At 28.1% G+C, this 17,778-nt stretch overlaps 2 protein-coding genes across 2 annotated transcripts in view; one reads left to right on the top strand and one right to left on the bottom strand.

The window, feature by feature from the left end:
- LOC142331103 (cytochrome c) overlaps positions 1-8,876 on the bottom strand; it is a 31,349-nt gene extending 22,473 nt beyond the window's left edge. The window contains exon 1 of the mRNA XM_075376776.1: positions 8,743-8,876. The gene's annotated coding sequence lies outside the window, so the exon portion shown is untranslated. The remainder of the gene's footprint in view (positions 1-8,742) is intronic.
- A 322-nt stretch (positions 8,877-9,198) lies between these two features.
- SdhA (succinate dehydrogenase, subunit A (flavoprotein)) overlaps positions 9,199-17,778 on the top strand; it is a 79,576-nt gene continuing 70,996 nt past the window's right edge. The window contains exon 1 of the mRNA XM_075376766.1: positions 9,199-9,382. Within this exon, the coding sequence (XP_075232881.1) occupies positions 9,320-9,382 (63 nt within the window). The 5' untranslated portion in view covers positions 9,199-9,319. The remainder of the gene's footprint in view (positions 9,383-17,778) is intronic.

Genomic DNA, 17,778 nt, shown 5'->3' with positions numbered 1-17,778 from the left:
TATTCTGGATTTTCTAGTTTAATTTTATTAAATTATTCTGGAATTTCTATTCAGTTTCATCTAAATTAAAGTTAACTACACAGTTATTGAAAAATAGACCCTTACAATAACAACAAAAAATTCTCATCTTTTAGTTCACGAACCCTCTAATACTGTTGGACAGTATTCTCCCTAAGTCGGAGTTGATCCATCATTTCGTTTATTTATTTTTTGTTGCCAATCATTTAATCACTCTTTGGTTTGATATAATTCTTCTGATTTTAATTTGTGCACACATTCTCTGGTTTCAGCAAATGTCCACTTTATTAAAGAATTGGAGAATCGTATCTCACTTTCAGATGAAATAGGTTTAAATGAAGTGCAGGAAAAAACGTGCATATGTAATTTAATAGGGGTACAAGGGAAGTCATGTGGTGCCCACATCAGATATATATATATATATAGTCATTACATTATTACAACCTTGTGTTTGTTTGTAGTATACTTTTTAAATATTATAACTCAACCTGACAGATGACCAGTTCACGGTCATGTCTGTAAAATGCTATGTAATTTTTGTAATTAACTTCATTCAGAAATAAACATTTTGTTATTGTTATTATTATTGAACACAAAAACTTACTTTTTAAACATTAAAATCATACAAAAATCAATTATTGTGTAGCATCTCAATCGTAGAAGTGAATAATGATGTGTGCAAATACACCATAATGGAATGTAATTAAAAATATATATAAAACAAAATTTACAATAAAAGCTGTAATAAAGATTAAAAATTTTGAGTAGATTTTTTATTGCTTAAGCTTATACAATATACAAGTTAATAAGAGTAACAATGTATACAGAATCTATTCTCATCTGAAGTAATTTTTGTGTATTTTTCAGAAAATTATTGAATTATTCCTGTTTTTCAATTATGAAAGCCTTGATATCATATAAATTAAAAATAAAACAGTTCTGATTACTTTTTAAAGAACAAATTCAAATCCTGATTATACTTGAGGTATAATAGAATTAAAGCTGTACTTTATTTCTTCTAAAACGTAATGATGTATATATAACCTATCAAATGAGTTGACAGTTTAAAATAAATTTCTCAAACATGGTTACTGCTGATATATTAATCAATTATTAAAAAGTGCAAATCCAGCTTACCAGTAATTAATTTTGACTTGTCGAGAATCATCAAAAAGTTAAAATATTATAAAATAAAGTTAAAGAATTAAAATATTAAACAATCTTGACTGATTGTTAGTTATCAGTACACTCACTAGCAGTAAGTACCGAGTGGATTTGCACTTTTTTAATAAATTTTAATAGTTTAAAATAAGTTATTAGAAATTATTATAATTATAAAAACATAAAAATTATTTAGAAATCTAAAATCTATAAAAAAAAATAAGAAAAAAAGCAAATAATGAACACATATTTATATTCTACTCTTCGATAATACTTATTGGTATAATAGTTTTATCAAACTGTTTCAACTTCGGCATAAACAAGTATCAAACCATTATACATGTATGAAATATTTCTTCCAAACTGTGCTGTGTGTTATGGTAAATGCTACTGTGTTTATGGTTAAATTTGTTTACGTAATTTATTTACACAGTAATGCTTAAAAAGAGTGTTGATGAAGAGGGGGAGGCAGCTTCTCCATTTAAGAAAAAGTACTTAAATTTATATGTTAAGAGTTTTCAGTAACGTATATAAAAGTATTATACTAGAACCTCAGTGTAGACCTAGTATGTTTTGGTCTAAAACCCAAAATGGGGAAGAAGGAATCAAGGATATTGAACAGGGAAGGGTGGTAGAAAACCATTTCTACTGTTAATATTTTTTGTGACTAAAACACACTACATAGAAATATGTGCATATCATAATAACTGCTTATAGAACTTATATATTGCTGTAGTCACTAATAAATATCATCATGAAAGCTTTGTCCATTGTTATTTATCTTAGGTAATCTAAGGGAACCAGATTAATAAATGCGCCTTAGACTACTGGAAAAAGCAGTATTTTGCTTTTTCTGTAGTTAAGATTAAAAACTAAAATATTACTTTTTATTTTGTATTTTGGCAAACATATTCAATATACTTAAAAAAAGTTTCAAAATGTACACAATATACTAATTTAACATAACATTTAATTAAATAAATTTTAATGAAAACTATTTTTTATTGATTATACTACTAACAGAATTTTAGAATAGAAGAAATTTTCAAAATATACATCGTTCTAATTTATTAAATAATCAATCATTATTTATGAAGGTTAATAATTAATGTTCTAAGAGATAAGATTTTCAATAGTAACTTTGATAAGAAATTACCAGTCAAAATAATGATTTTTTCCATTTTAAATATCTTGACAAAAATTTGTTATTCGGCAAGTAAAATTTTAGAATTTTTCTGTCATGTATTATTTTCAATTATTTCATAATTAACTCAATGTTTCATTCCAGTTAATGCATAGAAAATGGAATATATTTAAAAAAAAAATGGTTATGAATGTTATGGAATTAATAGACGATCAAGAAAGTTTTGCTGTAATAAATTTAAAAATTCGTAGAAATTATAAAAATTTCTCACTTACAGCTAGAAAAAAAATTGGCAAATTGCAGAAATAAATACGATTGGCATTATAAAAATTTTTACTTCATTATATAGTTTAAAACTAAAAAAAAAAATATATTTCTTGAAAATTAAAATATGCAAGAAAACAGTAATTTTGTATGTAATGTAATGAAACTTTGTTCATACTGAGCTAATAATAAAACAGCGAAAAGTCTTATGTTTAAACACTCTACTTTCTGAATCTTTCATAAAACAAAATAAATTGATAAGAAATATATAGAAAAACAATCTCACACCAGTTAAATCATGGCAGCACTTTCACAATAGAGGGACAAGCTTAACTTCCCAAAATTTAACACCAAAGTACAATACAATTTGATCAGCTTTTTATTACATGAGTACTTGACTTTTTTTTACACATAAGCACACTTTAAAAAAGCTATTAAATTATTTTGTTCTTTTAAAAATCAACAAAAATTTACAATTTTGTTCAAGTTTAGTAAGTGTAAATAAAAGAAAATAAATTTCACAAAAAAGTGACAAAATTAACAATTGAGTATCATTTAATGATTTGCATTAAAAGAAATTAATTGGCTTAACGATGTAGAGAATGAGAAAAGAGCATAATTCAGAAGATATCAAAATTCAGAATTTTCCTAACACTGAACCTTTCGTTATTTTATAAAAATTTCCTTTTCTTGTATTCATTAAGCAACAATATCCTGGAGTTGCCAAGATAATGAATATATTATATCTGCAATAAAAATCATCTATCAGGTAAATGAATAACTTTTTTCAGACAGCCCTTTCTCTACTGGGTACTATGTAGGACAGGCCTAAATCAGCATTTAGTATAGGAGGTGCTAAATCACCTTGCACAAAAAAAAGGCCAAGATGTGTAAGTAAAGAGAGGCTTTCTAACATTACTATCTGGCTAGAATTTTGTTAGCTGCTAGCTAGTAGAAAAGCTAATTAAAAAAAATAAATAAATGTATTTTTTGTATGAACTTACTGTTTATGGTGCTCCGTATAACAAAATCATCGTAATTAATCTACAAATCTGTCCACTATGTGAAATACCATTTTTTAAACTGATATTAATTATGTTTGTTTATTCACAATTATTGTACTCTTACTTAGTCTTAGAAAAAAAACTGATAAGCTATTTTATTGTTTCACCTATGATATATAAATTTGTCCCTTGAAAACCTTTGACCAAATTAAAATTAGTTGACCCTACTTAGGATTTTTTATAAATAACAGATTTTTCAGTTTTTCTTTTAAGTTAAGCCTTTATCTAGTACAATTAAAAATTGTTCTATTTTAAAATTAAACACAATATCTTTGCAGTTTTTCCTGTGACCTTAACACAAATATTTCATTGCCTGCTAGCAGGCTCCTGAGACTGATAACACTGATAAACATAATTTTTGTTTCCTAGCATGCGATATATGCTTTTAATCTGTTTTTTGGTGTTGAAAACGAATATGAACTCAGAATCTTTCTACCACCTACCATTTTTGAAAAATGTTTAAATTTTAATTAAAGGATTTTTTTCATTTTTCAATATATAGTTAGAATTTTAAGCTCCTATATTGTATTTTGTTAGTTTATTTTTTAATGTTTGACTTTGTTAACATAATTTGTAAGCGATAAATAAACAATACTAGGCAAATAATTAAATCATATCACAGACATATTATGACATCATATCTAATACTGAACAGCGAGCCTTCATGGACAAGATTAATCATGTCTGTACAGGTCAAAACATGTAGCTGAAAACACAGCTGTGTTGTTTTATTAAGCATTGGATTTAGGCATGAATTAATGTTGTTCAATTATATTGCTGTATTAAGTTTGTTAACAGTGCAGTATCATAATGACTCGAAATCATGTAAATAATTTGGATAACTCTAGTTATGTATATGGTTTGTTTACCATAAAATCAAATAGAAAAACATAACAACTTTACTTAAAAAAGCATATCATTTGTACTTTCAGTGTAAAATTGGTGATCAGGATATGACATGGACTCCTCATATAGTATGCACTAATTGATCTGTATATTTAAGAGGATGGCCCAAAGGTACATGGAAAGCTTTGCCATTTGGTGTACCTATGGCATGGCGTGAACCAAAAGATCATGTAACCGATTGTTACTTGGGTTTAACAACTGTCTGGAATTTCTAAAAAATCTAAACATACTGTAAAATATCCTTCATTACAATCTACAATCAGGTCTCTACCTCACAGTGAAATTATTCCACTTCATGGGCCATGTGAATCCGTTTCAAAAACAGAGATGTAGAATCAGGCAGTACTGAAAAAGACAACAATGATTTTGATTTTGAATTATCTTCCAATTAGCCACATCTTATATCACAAGGTGAATTAAATGACTTTGTTAGGATCAAGACTGCAAGGTTGGAATTTATTTAAGAAAAAAAACAACAAAAATTTCAGGCTTTTGAAACCAACAAAAAGAACATTCTCAGTACTTTATTGATGAAAATAATTTGGTTGATGGCACAAATATTGATGAACTTATGTTGCACTTAAACAAATTTATAAACCTGAGGACTAGCGCCTTTCATAGATTTCTCCAAGTATAGTTTAAAACTGGTTCTGCTACACAACAGTAACAAATGTCCTTTGATACCAATCGCTTATGGTATTAATTTGAAAGAGACATAGGATTTGATGGAAGACATTTTTGAAAAAAATAAATTATAAAAAACATAGCTGGAACACATGTGGTGATTTGAAAGTTATAGCTATTTTGTTAGGCTATACTAAGTACATGTGTTTTCTTTGCAAATGGGGCAGCCGAACTAGGGATAAATATTATATTACCTAAGAGTGGAAGAAATGAAACAACTCCAAACGGGAAAAATATTATTCATGAGCCCTTAGTTTAACCCAAAAAAATATTTTTACCTCCTCTCCATATCAAACTAGGATTAATGAAAAATTTTGTAAAAGCAATGAAGGACAGTCCTGGATTTTTGTACATTAGGCAGAAATTTCTGAATGTAAGTGAAGGAAAAATTGGAAGAAGGAATATTTGTTGGTCCTCAAATAAAAGAGTTGGTCAATGATGATGTATTTAACTCAATGTTAAATAATGTAGAAAATGCAGCTTGGGCTTCATTTAAAGATGTTTGCAAACATTTTCTCGCAAACAAAAATCCGACAATTACCACAATATTGCTAATCAACTTCTTACTTCATACAAAGCTATGGGATGTAATATTGTTTGAAAATACATTTCCTCCACTCATATCTGAAATTTTTCCCAGACAACCTCGGTGATGTAAGTGAAGAACACGATGATCGTTTCCATCAAGACAATTCGGTGATGGAAAGCCGCTATAAATGGAAATTAAATACTAACATGCTAGCTAATTACTGTTGCACATTAATTTCGGATGTGCCTGAGGCTATTTTTATAAAAGAAATGCATCAATGATATCATTGTAACACAAATATGGCCATGCAAAATTATAAATTTTATAGATTTTAACTATACTTTCCCTTAATTTTTTTTGAAGCGCAATTTATTTAAAACTAAGGGTGATAGAAAAATTGTATTTACAACTGTGTAATGTATGCAAAAAAGCAATTCTACAAATGGTATCACACTTAGAGAAACATTAAAATTTTTTTTTTTGTCTCAGTGTAATTAAATAATGTATGACTCATAAGCCAAGAAACAATTAAATTCTGGTCTTGTCTAGAATCAAGTTCTGTATGTTGGTGAGCAGTGTAAATTGCATTCAAATAATAGAATTTAATAATTATCATCCCTTTATTACAGTCATGATGTAATCCTTGATGCTCACTGTACATCACTAAATGGGAATGTTACTTTTCAAATTAGAAAGCAAATAAATGGGCAAATTATTCATACGACTTAAGGTTTTGCCAAAAAGAGAAGATAAAAATCTGCTGACCATGTAACCGCCACATTGCCATTAGTTCATTATTGTTTGCGAGACATTGTTGTTTTAAAATGAGTGCAGTAATAATAAATCCTGCCAGTAGTGAAGCTCAATTAGTGATTACATTTCCAAATGCAGGACATAATGCTGCTGAAATTAATCACCGATTGTGTAAAACAAGGGCTTACTGCAATGACTGAAAGAAAAGTGAGGCAATGGTGTCATGAGTTTAAGGAAGACTGTTCAAATGTTCACAATGAACAGAAAAATGACAGGCCTAGCGTCCAGAATGTGATAATCTCGTTAAAACATGTGAATACAAACGTGAGAGAAAATTGTTGCTTTACAATTAGCAATTATTCTCTACAATATCTTAAAATTTTAAAAGACAACATTAAGAATCATGACTGACACTCCAAGCTACTATTAATTGTGAGCATATCAGGTGCTGAAAATATTGACAGTGCCCACAAGGATCACAGAATGAATGACATTTACATGTATTTTGCTCAACTGCTTTAACCACTGGGGAGAGAAAGTTTTCTCAATATAGTCATTGGTGATGTAATGTGGATTTCTAATGCCAACGCTCAGATGAAATACCAATCTATGCAATGGCATCATTCCAGTTCACCTAAACCAAAAAAATTCCAACAAGCCCGGTCTCAAGGAAAAATCATTGTATTGAGAATAAAGGGTGTGCTTTTGATTGATTTCATGAAATCTGGAACATTTATCATATCAGAAATCTAATGTGAAACCCTTTCTCCTTAAAAACTGTAAGATCAGGAATTGCTCATGATAACACATGTCCACACTTGGCTGCATGCACAACAGAAACAATTCAAAAATCTGTATGGGAGATTTTTTACAATCTCCCTTACAGCCCTGATTTCATGCCCAGAGCTATCATTTCTTCCTACATTTCAAAAAATGGCTTGTGTCTCAAAAATTTGGGAAAGAGTTGAAAATCTTAATGCAAAAGTGGCTACAATCTCAGACAGTGGAATCTATACAGTTGGTTTGAAGAAATTTGATTCACAATATCAAAAGTGTTTGGAACGAAATGGTGATTATGTAGAATGAGTAAATATGTAAGTATTTGAAACCATTAATCAATTTTTTATTTTTTCAACTGTACTCTTTCTGTTATCTATCTGCCCCTATTTTTGAATTGTCTTATTTATATAACAGAGGAAAAAAAGATTAGTGAACCTATAAATGAAATTTTATCACATTAAAAAAGTCTATGTATTGTAAGAATCAAAGGATTTATGCTATACACCACAGAAGAAAAGATCACAAATACGATAAACCAAAAAATTAAATGGGCCATTTTACTACTTCATTGTATGCTACAAACAAACTGCCTTTGGATGTCTGGTCAAATCATTGGCAAAATAACATGAGGAGCCTTTTAATTCAATTCAAACCACTACAGTTAACAGTAACATACACAAGCAAATGGCTTCTCCAAAAATGAAGCAGTTAAGATCTATTCTGATATCAAAACTCTTACGAAATAAGGAGGAAATGCAGCATCACACAACTAATTGTCGAAGTAATATTTCTTTAAACTACATAAAATAGAAACAGATTAAAACATTTTTGTCTCGTTGAATGTACTTTATATGCATCCAGGATATCTAAAAATTAATAGTGGGAAATTTCTTCAGTACACACTTATACCTTGCTAATTGAAAGCAATAAAAAATCTATTATCCATAATAATTATGGCGCCACTAGTAATAATTCTGTAATTATTGCGCCACTATTACGTCATTACAACTGTAAAAATAATTATAGTTAAACATTTCAGGATAATATATAAGCAAAAAAACGGGTCACATTTCTCTATTAATCATATCACGTACGGCCTTGATACACTTAACATTAACCTTGGTTTTAATTTAAATACTTATAAGATGTGTGGATTATTTTTAAATTGAATTATACTAATTGTAACTTAAATAAATCCTCAATTAAAATAGGGTAGCTAATTTATTGCTGAACATACTATGTGCAAAAAGGGAGTTTTCGCAAAGCGGTTTGCATCACCCCCGTAAAAAGCACTAATTTGAATAGCAATTCAAATATTCTCAACAGATGAAAAATTCCAGTTTATATAATAAAAAGACCCATATTTTTTTACAATTGTAACTTTAATTTTTGTTTTAGACAAAAAAAAATCGATGAAATTAAACTAACAATTTACTCACCTCAGACAAGCGCAATCAACGTGACCCAGCGAAGGACTAAAAGAACGAGCAGAAGACAAAAACTTGAATTCAATCGATATTAAAAATCGATATATTGTAAAACTATCGATATATAACCAAAAGATGTACATTTACTTTTAAGGCTTAAGCATTTGATATAATGTTTAAATTAGTTTACTCAGACATTTATAAAAACTAATGGTTTCTAAAAAAAACATTTGTTTTTTAATGAATCATTTTATTTTAAGAAGAACAAAATTAAGAGTTAAAAACGCATAGCATTTTTAAAGTAAAAACAATAATTTTTTCAGTTGCAGTTTTAAAATGTAAAACTCTGGATAAAAATAATAAACTAGGATGATAATTAAGTCATCCGTATATCCATGGATGGAATATATGAAAATTTATTCGCAGATCGATGATTTGAAATAAATCTCTCACTGTTCTATATCGGAATTGATATCTAAAAGGCAGGGAACAGACGATGTCGGCGAAGTAGGTGAATTGACTTCTTGTTATCCTCTAATTGTTTGAAAAATTAATTTTATAAAGTTTTTTTTCTGGAACATAATACATAATGGCTGGATTGATTTTGAAATTGCCTTCCATTATTTCGAGCAGTGCGACATGTCTGTGCTTGGTAAGTGCATTTTCATATTTTTAAGAACCGGGGCTTAACGATTTAAAATAGTTGATCTTAATATAGGTTTTCTTGGAATACCTCCGTTATCTTTGTTACCTAATTTCGATTTTTACCTTTCTGTCTAATACATTGTAGCTGTCATTTGTAAATTGTCGTTGGGAATTACAATTTTTAATATTTTTCGTAGTTAAAGTTTAAAAATATTAATTCTCAACTGTTGTGTATATATTGAAGTTGCTATTGTGGCTTGAAATTAGTAGAGTTAATGTTTTTGGGATATTATGTGGTACGTATGTTTGGTTATGTATTGCACCAAGAAAATTTGCGAAGAAAGGGTTACCAGTAGTTTGTATGATTAAAAGACAAGAAAGTTTGAAGGTCAAGTCTGGATTGCTAGTGCACAAAATGCACACGTCTTGCATAGAATCTTTTGCGTTTGTGTAGCTATTACGAAAATTTTTGTAATATATTACTATAGCTGGTGATTCCATTACGGAATTAAACAACTGGTGATGCATGGAGTCAGTCACTTTTTTGCAAAAAAAACTTAGTACTTCCAGCTGAATTTTTTTATGTTAGATTTATTTCATTTGCTTGCTAAATGTTAAGTAATCCTGACTAAGAAATAAAAATTAAATATAAATACTCCACTTTTGTACTAACTACTTTTGTCAATACTGTTGGAATGACTAGATTCTTTTTCAGTAACATATCAAGCTTGTTAAAAAATATTTTATACATATCTAAGTTATTGGTGTTTGTAATTTTTTTATTTGGATACCATGTAAGAGATTGAGAATAATTTGTACATTTTTTATGTACTGAAGCAAGAGGTGTGTTTTGCTTTCCTTGCCCTTAAGTTATGTGCCTTGAGCCGTTTATCCCTTGTGACAGTAAAAGTTAACACTTAAGCATATTAGCAGTTCTATCAGTAAATGGGTCAATCGATTTGAAGTGTCCCAAAAAAGCATAAGGTGGTTGACTAATTCAAAAAAATTGAAACTTACCCATTTGTTTCCTACATGTTTCAGAATCTTAAAACTATTTTTTCAAAATGTTTTATTTAAGCAGTTTACCTGTGGCAGCTGTTTGTGTGTGCACACCTATATTTGTGATTGTGTAAGGGTTTACAGAAAAAATCTATTTAACTAAAAAACTATTTGACCTGGTAGAATGAAATCAAAAGCAATCTATTCATATTTTCTCAAGGTAAAAGATTGGTCCAGTGGTTTATTTACCTATATCTCTCTATGAGAAAATTACCAATAAAGATGAACATGAAAACTGTGAAATTTAACTTTGTAATTTTTTTAACAGGGAAGGATAGCATACATAGATTGAATTGTTTTTTTTCATATATAGGTATATGGTAGTAGTTTTACCATAAATAATATTAATGGTGATATACCTATCCCTAAATTTTTATGAATTTAAAAAAAATTCAAAGTCTGGTCCTGATGGGGCTCGTGGTTAAAATCTTGAACATGTACAATGTAGTGTTTTTGTAGATGTTTATGGTGAATAAAATTTTCTTGTGCATTGTGCTAATAAAAAATCATGAAAGACCTGTTAAAAGCAATACCATTTTGACTTGCTCCAAGGGGGTTTCTTGTCATCTTTGTGCTTTAAATTTATTATTTTTTATATTTAGCCCCTATGTTGTTAAAGTTGACATTTTCAGTGTATTTAAATTGTTAATGTTAGTTATTTTTAAAATTATTAATGGTAGATCATATTTTAATAACTTAACCAATACCAGTAACCTAATACAATTTTGATTCAAAAATGCTTGTAAAACTTAACCAAACTGAGATTTCAGTGAGTGGCTACTCATTGAATTCTTGAAAAAAGATGTAGGCTTGCATCTTGTGGTTTATTTTTGTAAACACTATTGAAGGAAAAATAAATTGTGGCAAAATTTTAATTATTTTTTTAATTTTGTGTTAAATTTTCTGATATAATTATTTGAATTATGTTAATTAGGTGTTAAACCCAAAATGCAATAAGCAGCATCCAATTGTTCAATATTGTGATGTGGGACAATGTGTTACTCTTGGTCCTTGCATTCATATAGTTATTTATTATGCTGAGAAAAAATACTTTTGAAACGGTTAACACATACTTTTCAGGAACTAGATTTAAATTTGAAAAAAATGTGTTCTTTAAGAGCTTACTCTAATGTTATTTTTTTAAGGTTTTCGTAATTGTTTTTTTTTTAATAGGTTTTTAAAGGGTCACTACAGAACTGGCCATATAGGTGGACTGAATTTTGACAAAAACCTTTTTTCATAATATTTACAAACACTAATGATGTCTGAATTAACATGTAAAAAAAGTTTTCATTATTAAATTTACTCCTCCTCTATGAATCATGAGACCTTGCCGTTGGTGAGGGGGCTTGAGTGCTCAGGGATACAGAGTAGCTGGACCGAAGGTGCAACCATATCGAAGAGGTCTTGAAGACGAAAAAATAAAAATAAATTTACAAATTGTAATGAGTTCTTTTGGCACTGTACGATACACTGTTTTATGATGCTCTTTATTCACATAAATTTCTATGGAACATTGTTCTGCCATTGTTTTATGTGAAATTACTTGTAAATAATGTAAAAATTTAACTGATTTTAAAATTAGCAAATATTAAGTAAAACTTATTTATTTAATAAACACTTCCAAACACAGGTTGAAATTTGAGATGTGTAAAGATGTGAACAGGTCATTGACTAATGTCAGACTGACCAGTCTAACTACAAAGATACAAGCATACATTGATACAACTAGCATAAATGAGCATGTTGCAACATGAATTTTTCTGACGACTGAAAATGACTTCTAGCAAATGTTATAATATGAACACTGCAGTTGAATGGTTTATTTCAACTGTAATCTATTTCAACTATAGTAATAAGTATAAAAATATTAAGTGCCAAGAAGGCAAGAAAACCCCCTTGGAGCACTTGTTTTTATTCTCCATAAACATCTACAAAAACACTAAGTTGTGCAAATTTGAAATTTTTTATTAGCAGGCCTATCAGAGTTATTTGAAGCCAAACTTTGTTTAGTTTACTTAGTTTAGCCGATATATAAATCGACATTGTAAGTGACTTAATAGAGCAATGCCTGATAAAATATCAGTTAAAAATCCTGCATCATTAAGCTTTACTTCAGAAACAGAATTTGAAGCAAACCAAGATCAGATCTTCTTACTAAAATATGAAAAGTTGTAATAAAATATTTTTGTGAGTACATAAATACTGGATTTACTGTTACAGATGTCTAAACAATAGGTCACGACCTCAATGTGTAATCTGCTTGGAAATTCTTTCCAATCAAAGCATGAAACCCTCATTACTGAAACAGCACCTTGGTGTTGATTATTCAGTGTTAGAAAACAAACCTAAGAATTGAAAGCATGGGATTAAATGGTTTTTTCTCCTTTCAATTCTATGATAGCACAAATATAAGGTACTATGCTCAACTTAGTTTATGTGCAGTTTGTATTTCAAAGTACAATTAGACAAATGTTTATTTTGTGATGAAATATCAACATGAACTACTCCTGACGAAACATTCAAAAAGTTGAATGACTTCTTTGCAGAAATTGACTGGACTGGAAGCAGCGAGTTGGCTTCTGTTCTGATTGTGGTGGAGGAGCACAAATATATCGAGGTTTTGCCACCAAAGTAATATCTATTCCAGAAAATTGTACCCTTACCTGATTGCAGCAATCATTGATTGAGATTGATATATTGAAACAGATGCCTGAAGATTTAAACATGTTTTTCAGGATGCTATAAAGTTTTGTCAATTTAATTTAAATCCTCCAACTTAAAACTCTTGTATATTTTTGAAACTGTTCTGATATGGCAGTGACCATATTCAGTTACTACTACACACAGAGGTGAGATGGCTTTCTAAAGATAAACAGGTTATTTGAGAACAATCAGAGATGGAGGTGTTCCTAATGGATTTTGAATTGTGCGATTGATTTGACAGATACGCTATGGATCACAACACTTGCCTACTTATCAGATATTTTCAATCGCCTCATTGGCTTAAATTTAAGTTTGCGTGGTGAAACAACAAATTGATTTTTAGTAGATGACAAAATTAAGGCATATATCAAAAAAATGTTAAATGATAATACTGTTTTAAATGAAAACCTGCATTCTTTGCCAAATTTGGAAAATCTTGACTACACAAAATTGAAATGAAAGATATTCTCATCATTATTAAATGCTTAATGCTTGCTGAAACTTATGAAGAAGACTATTCTGAATTTGTACGGATATGAAACTTTCATGCTGGAAACAATGATACAGATCTTTGATAGAACTATCTTGCAATGGAGGTTTGAAAATGAAATTAATTTAAATTCCATTTTCAGTGAATTTTGGCTAAAGGTTAAGAATTAATATCCATTGTTGCCCAGAAAAGCATTTTTATTTTTAATTCCATTTTCTACTATACATCATTTGAAAGTGAATTTTCACCACAGGTTAACCCAAAATTTGTACTTAAAATGAAGTCCAGCTGAACCAGATATCTCTTCACTTGTTTCAATTATGAAGTCAATCTCACTCAATTTTTAGTATCAAGAATATTGTAATCTAGTAGTGTAAGTAAATGTATAATGTAATATTCCGTTGCAAAGTAAATGTTTGTAAAAAAATGATTCAAAAATCTGTAATAAAATTTTTTTATTAGACTTTTTCAAAAAAGATTGTAATCTTTATTGCTTTTACCATTATGTGATAATGTGCTAATCTTAATTATCAGTTCAGTAGTATGATACTGATTCACATGTGGTATTTAAAAAACCCTTTCTCTGTAGGATAACTTTATTTATAAAACTTTAATATCACAATATTAAAAATGCCTTTTTAAAATCATTTTACTTATGGAAAAAAAATCATGATGTACAAGAGGTTCTGATCCTTCTGTCCTCTTGATTCTCTTTATTTCCTAGCATCTTCAATTAAAATAAAAATAAAAATTTGGCAATATTCAGACTCTTCTTTTTAAAAATGTCATCTTTAGGAAAAATTAACAAAGAGAAGAATAAAAAGTATTTCAATTAACAAATTGCAATACTATGGTGTAAAGCCATTTTTCCAAAATATTTGTTACCTTCAGAAAAATATGACACCCAAATACCCTTCTGGAAGAAAAGGAAGGTCAAAACTATTACAATTTTTTGTAAACTATACTAAATAATTTAATTTTTTTTTAAATTGAGTACTTATTGTTTTTGGGAAATTATAGTATTTGATATTTACTATTAGTAGTGCTATAGTAGTGTTGATATTTATATTTCATGATCCCTATTTTTATGATAAAAGCTTGAAAAATTGATTTTATATAATAATGTTATTTATGTTTAATAATTTACTAATTAGAGAATTTTTCTTTAAAAAATTGATTTTAATAAAATTATTGTTTTTAAATGAATATGTACTCATTGAAGTTTTCATATAATAAACAATATTTTTTTATTGATTTCCATTTTAAAATATAATTTTATAAACTTAAATTTTTGAGAATTTTTGGCTCTGTATAATATATACACACAATCAGGTCAATTTTTGTAGGGCTTTTAGCATAATTTTTTGCTTCAACCTGATCAGATGGAAACAAAATTAAAGCTAATCTAAAGTAGGTTTTTCATAGAAGAGTTAATTTACGAGTAAATCATGAAAGTAGATCATGATTTCAAAATTCTAAAATAGGTCAAAGAAAGGTGTTAGTCCAAAACACAGGAAGTAGACAAAATTCAAATTGATTAAAGAATCGTATAATTCATTTTTATTTTGTATTTTTAGTAAGCTGTAAGTGAAAGGTTTTTTGAACAAAAATTTGTCATCTGTGTTGACATTAGAGCTTGCTTACGTGATTGTAGATACAAGCAAAGCTTATCAAATACTGTTTGTTTAGAGCTATTTTTCTCTGTGCCATTAACAATTGAGAAAAATCTATTTTGTGTGCCCAGAAAATATATGGATAAGATTTTTAAAAATCTTATATTTTATCTGTTATTACAATTTGCTTGAAACAAATTTTTCCTGCGTTAGAAGTTTTTCCATAGGTAAAAGGTTAGTGTAAATAGTATCTTTATATTCACTTATCTTCTCTTATGACACAAACTAACAGCTGTAGAATAATTCAAAATTTTCTTTGGCTTTTTTTATAATCATTTCAGAAACAAAATAAGGGTACTATGTTAAAAATGGTTTATGTAAAGTAGAAATGGCATCATTAAGTATTTGCATTTGTATCTGGTATTTTAATGTTTTAAATTGTGATTTAAATTAAACATTCATTTTTAACATACTTTTGTTTTGTAACATTCTTAATATTCTATTTTCATATATTCTTAATATTTTTAATATTCTTGTGAGGAAGAAATCTGTGAAAATACTGTACATAGAGGAAAATAAAAACTATTATAAATATTTTTAATTTATATAAATACAAAAAAAATAAGACAGATGTAATCATCTGGAGAAGATGATTACAATTTTATGAGCATTTATACAGAATGAGCAAAAACAGATTAACAAACAAATATTTAACTTTTATATAACAGTAGAACTATTAGAAATAACTGGTTTAATAAAGTAGAAAACAATCTTCAAACTTCAAAAATTTCTAAAGAAATCTCTAAATAGAGGTCAATTAATCAAAGAATCCAGAGAAGAAGGATAAGAGGAGTGTAGGAAGAAAGTACACCAAGGAAGAAAAACGAGTGAAAAAATGAAAAAAAAATAGGAAAACAAAAGTTTCCAATTATTGATGCAAATGTGATTCTAGTTGTACAGGCGAACAAAAAAAATTATATTTCTTGGATGCAGTTGCTAAATTGTCATTTATTGTTACAGTGGCTGATAAAAATTTTTTTATAAATCATTAAAATCACTGCTGTTATACTTAAATACAATTCTGTAAATTTCATTGCCATTGGTTTTATTAAAGTTATATTCAATATTAAGTAGTTAATTCTTTAGATACAAATTTTATTGTATCTAAATTACAATATATTCACTTCCTTTACTGAAACTACGTTTTTCAGATTTTACTTTTCTAAGGGTGGTTTTATGGTAAGGGTAATAAATGTAATATTAATTCTGATTAATCTGATGTTCTGTAAAAATTTATTGATAATTTGCTAAGCACTGGTTCTTCCCAACACTTTTATACTAATAAAGAAATGTTATATATTCAGAAAACAAAAATATTTAAATGTAAATACATTAATTCTAAATAGTAAAAAGTTGAATAAAAGGTGTTACAGTATGATATAACAGGATATGAGTGATTGATATGCATAACCAAAGTGGCTAAATCTACAAAATTAACATGGATGAAAGTAAATGATTTGTTAGAAAAAAGTCTAGAAATGAAAAATTTGGGATACAAACATCTTACAGTTTCACTGTAAGATGTTTCATTCAAGGGCATACATTTTGATTTCCAAATTTTTTTTGTCAATACTAGGCTGAAAAAAATATTTTTAATATAGATTTGTAACATTAATTTTGTCACCTAAGTCCAAAAAATTCTTAAAAATCCATAAAAGTAATTTTTTTTTAATTTTGTAACAATTTACCATAACTTTCAAAAGTTGCCATATTTCTGAAGATAATTTTTTAACAGCTTTACAAAAGATCTTTTAATTTATACTTTATGAAATATAGTTGAAAAAGAAGAAATGCAGGTGTTAATTTATAATTCATGACATTTCTGTACTCTCATCAGCTTATATAAAATACCCTTCCTGAGTTGTAACAAATCACACCACTGGGAACCATTGGGTAAAAAAAAAAAAAAATTATTTAATGATTGTTTTGCCATGATTAAAGTATTGTTTTTTTTATTACCTGTATTTTACTTGAAACTATAAAAAGAATTCTGGCAAATGAGCACAAGTCAAAGGTATTATCTTTGAAGATAATATAGTCTTAATTGTAAAATTGATTTAAAAGTAATTTTAACAGACTGTATGATAAATTTATTTGTTCACAAAAAAAAAACAAAAAAATGCTACTGTATCATGTGTTCTCTGTAAAAAATTTATTGATTTAATAGCAACATATTTTTTGTGGAACAGCAACATATGAGGATTATGTATGTCATATTGCACCACGCTTATTTCAGGGTTTGCAGACTGGGGAGACTCTGTTTCTAATATGTTTAAACTTGTATCTTAAACAGGGAATTGTTTTTCCTGTTAATATGTATGTGTCTGTACTGTACATGTCTTTTTTGATAGTTTTTTCTTTACCAGAAGTTCTGCATCTTATTTTTATATTTATTTTGTGGTCTTATTATTAAACAATAATTTTTCTAAGGCCCTGGGCTTGTGAACTATAGCCTCCTTCTTCCTTTCATTAGTA

This window comes from Lycorma delicatula, chromosome 1 (assembly GCF_047948215.1).
Source record: "Lycorma delicatula isolate Av1 chromosome 1, ASM4794821v1, whole genome shotgun sequence".
NCBI classification, from domain to species: Eukaryota; Metazoa; Arthropoda; class Insecta; order Hemiptera; family Fulgoridae; genus Lycorma; species Lycorma delicatula.
Note: the sequence above shows the minus strand (reverse complement) of the source record. Positions and strands in the feature narration are given on the sequence as shown.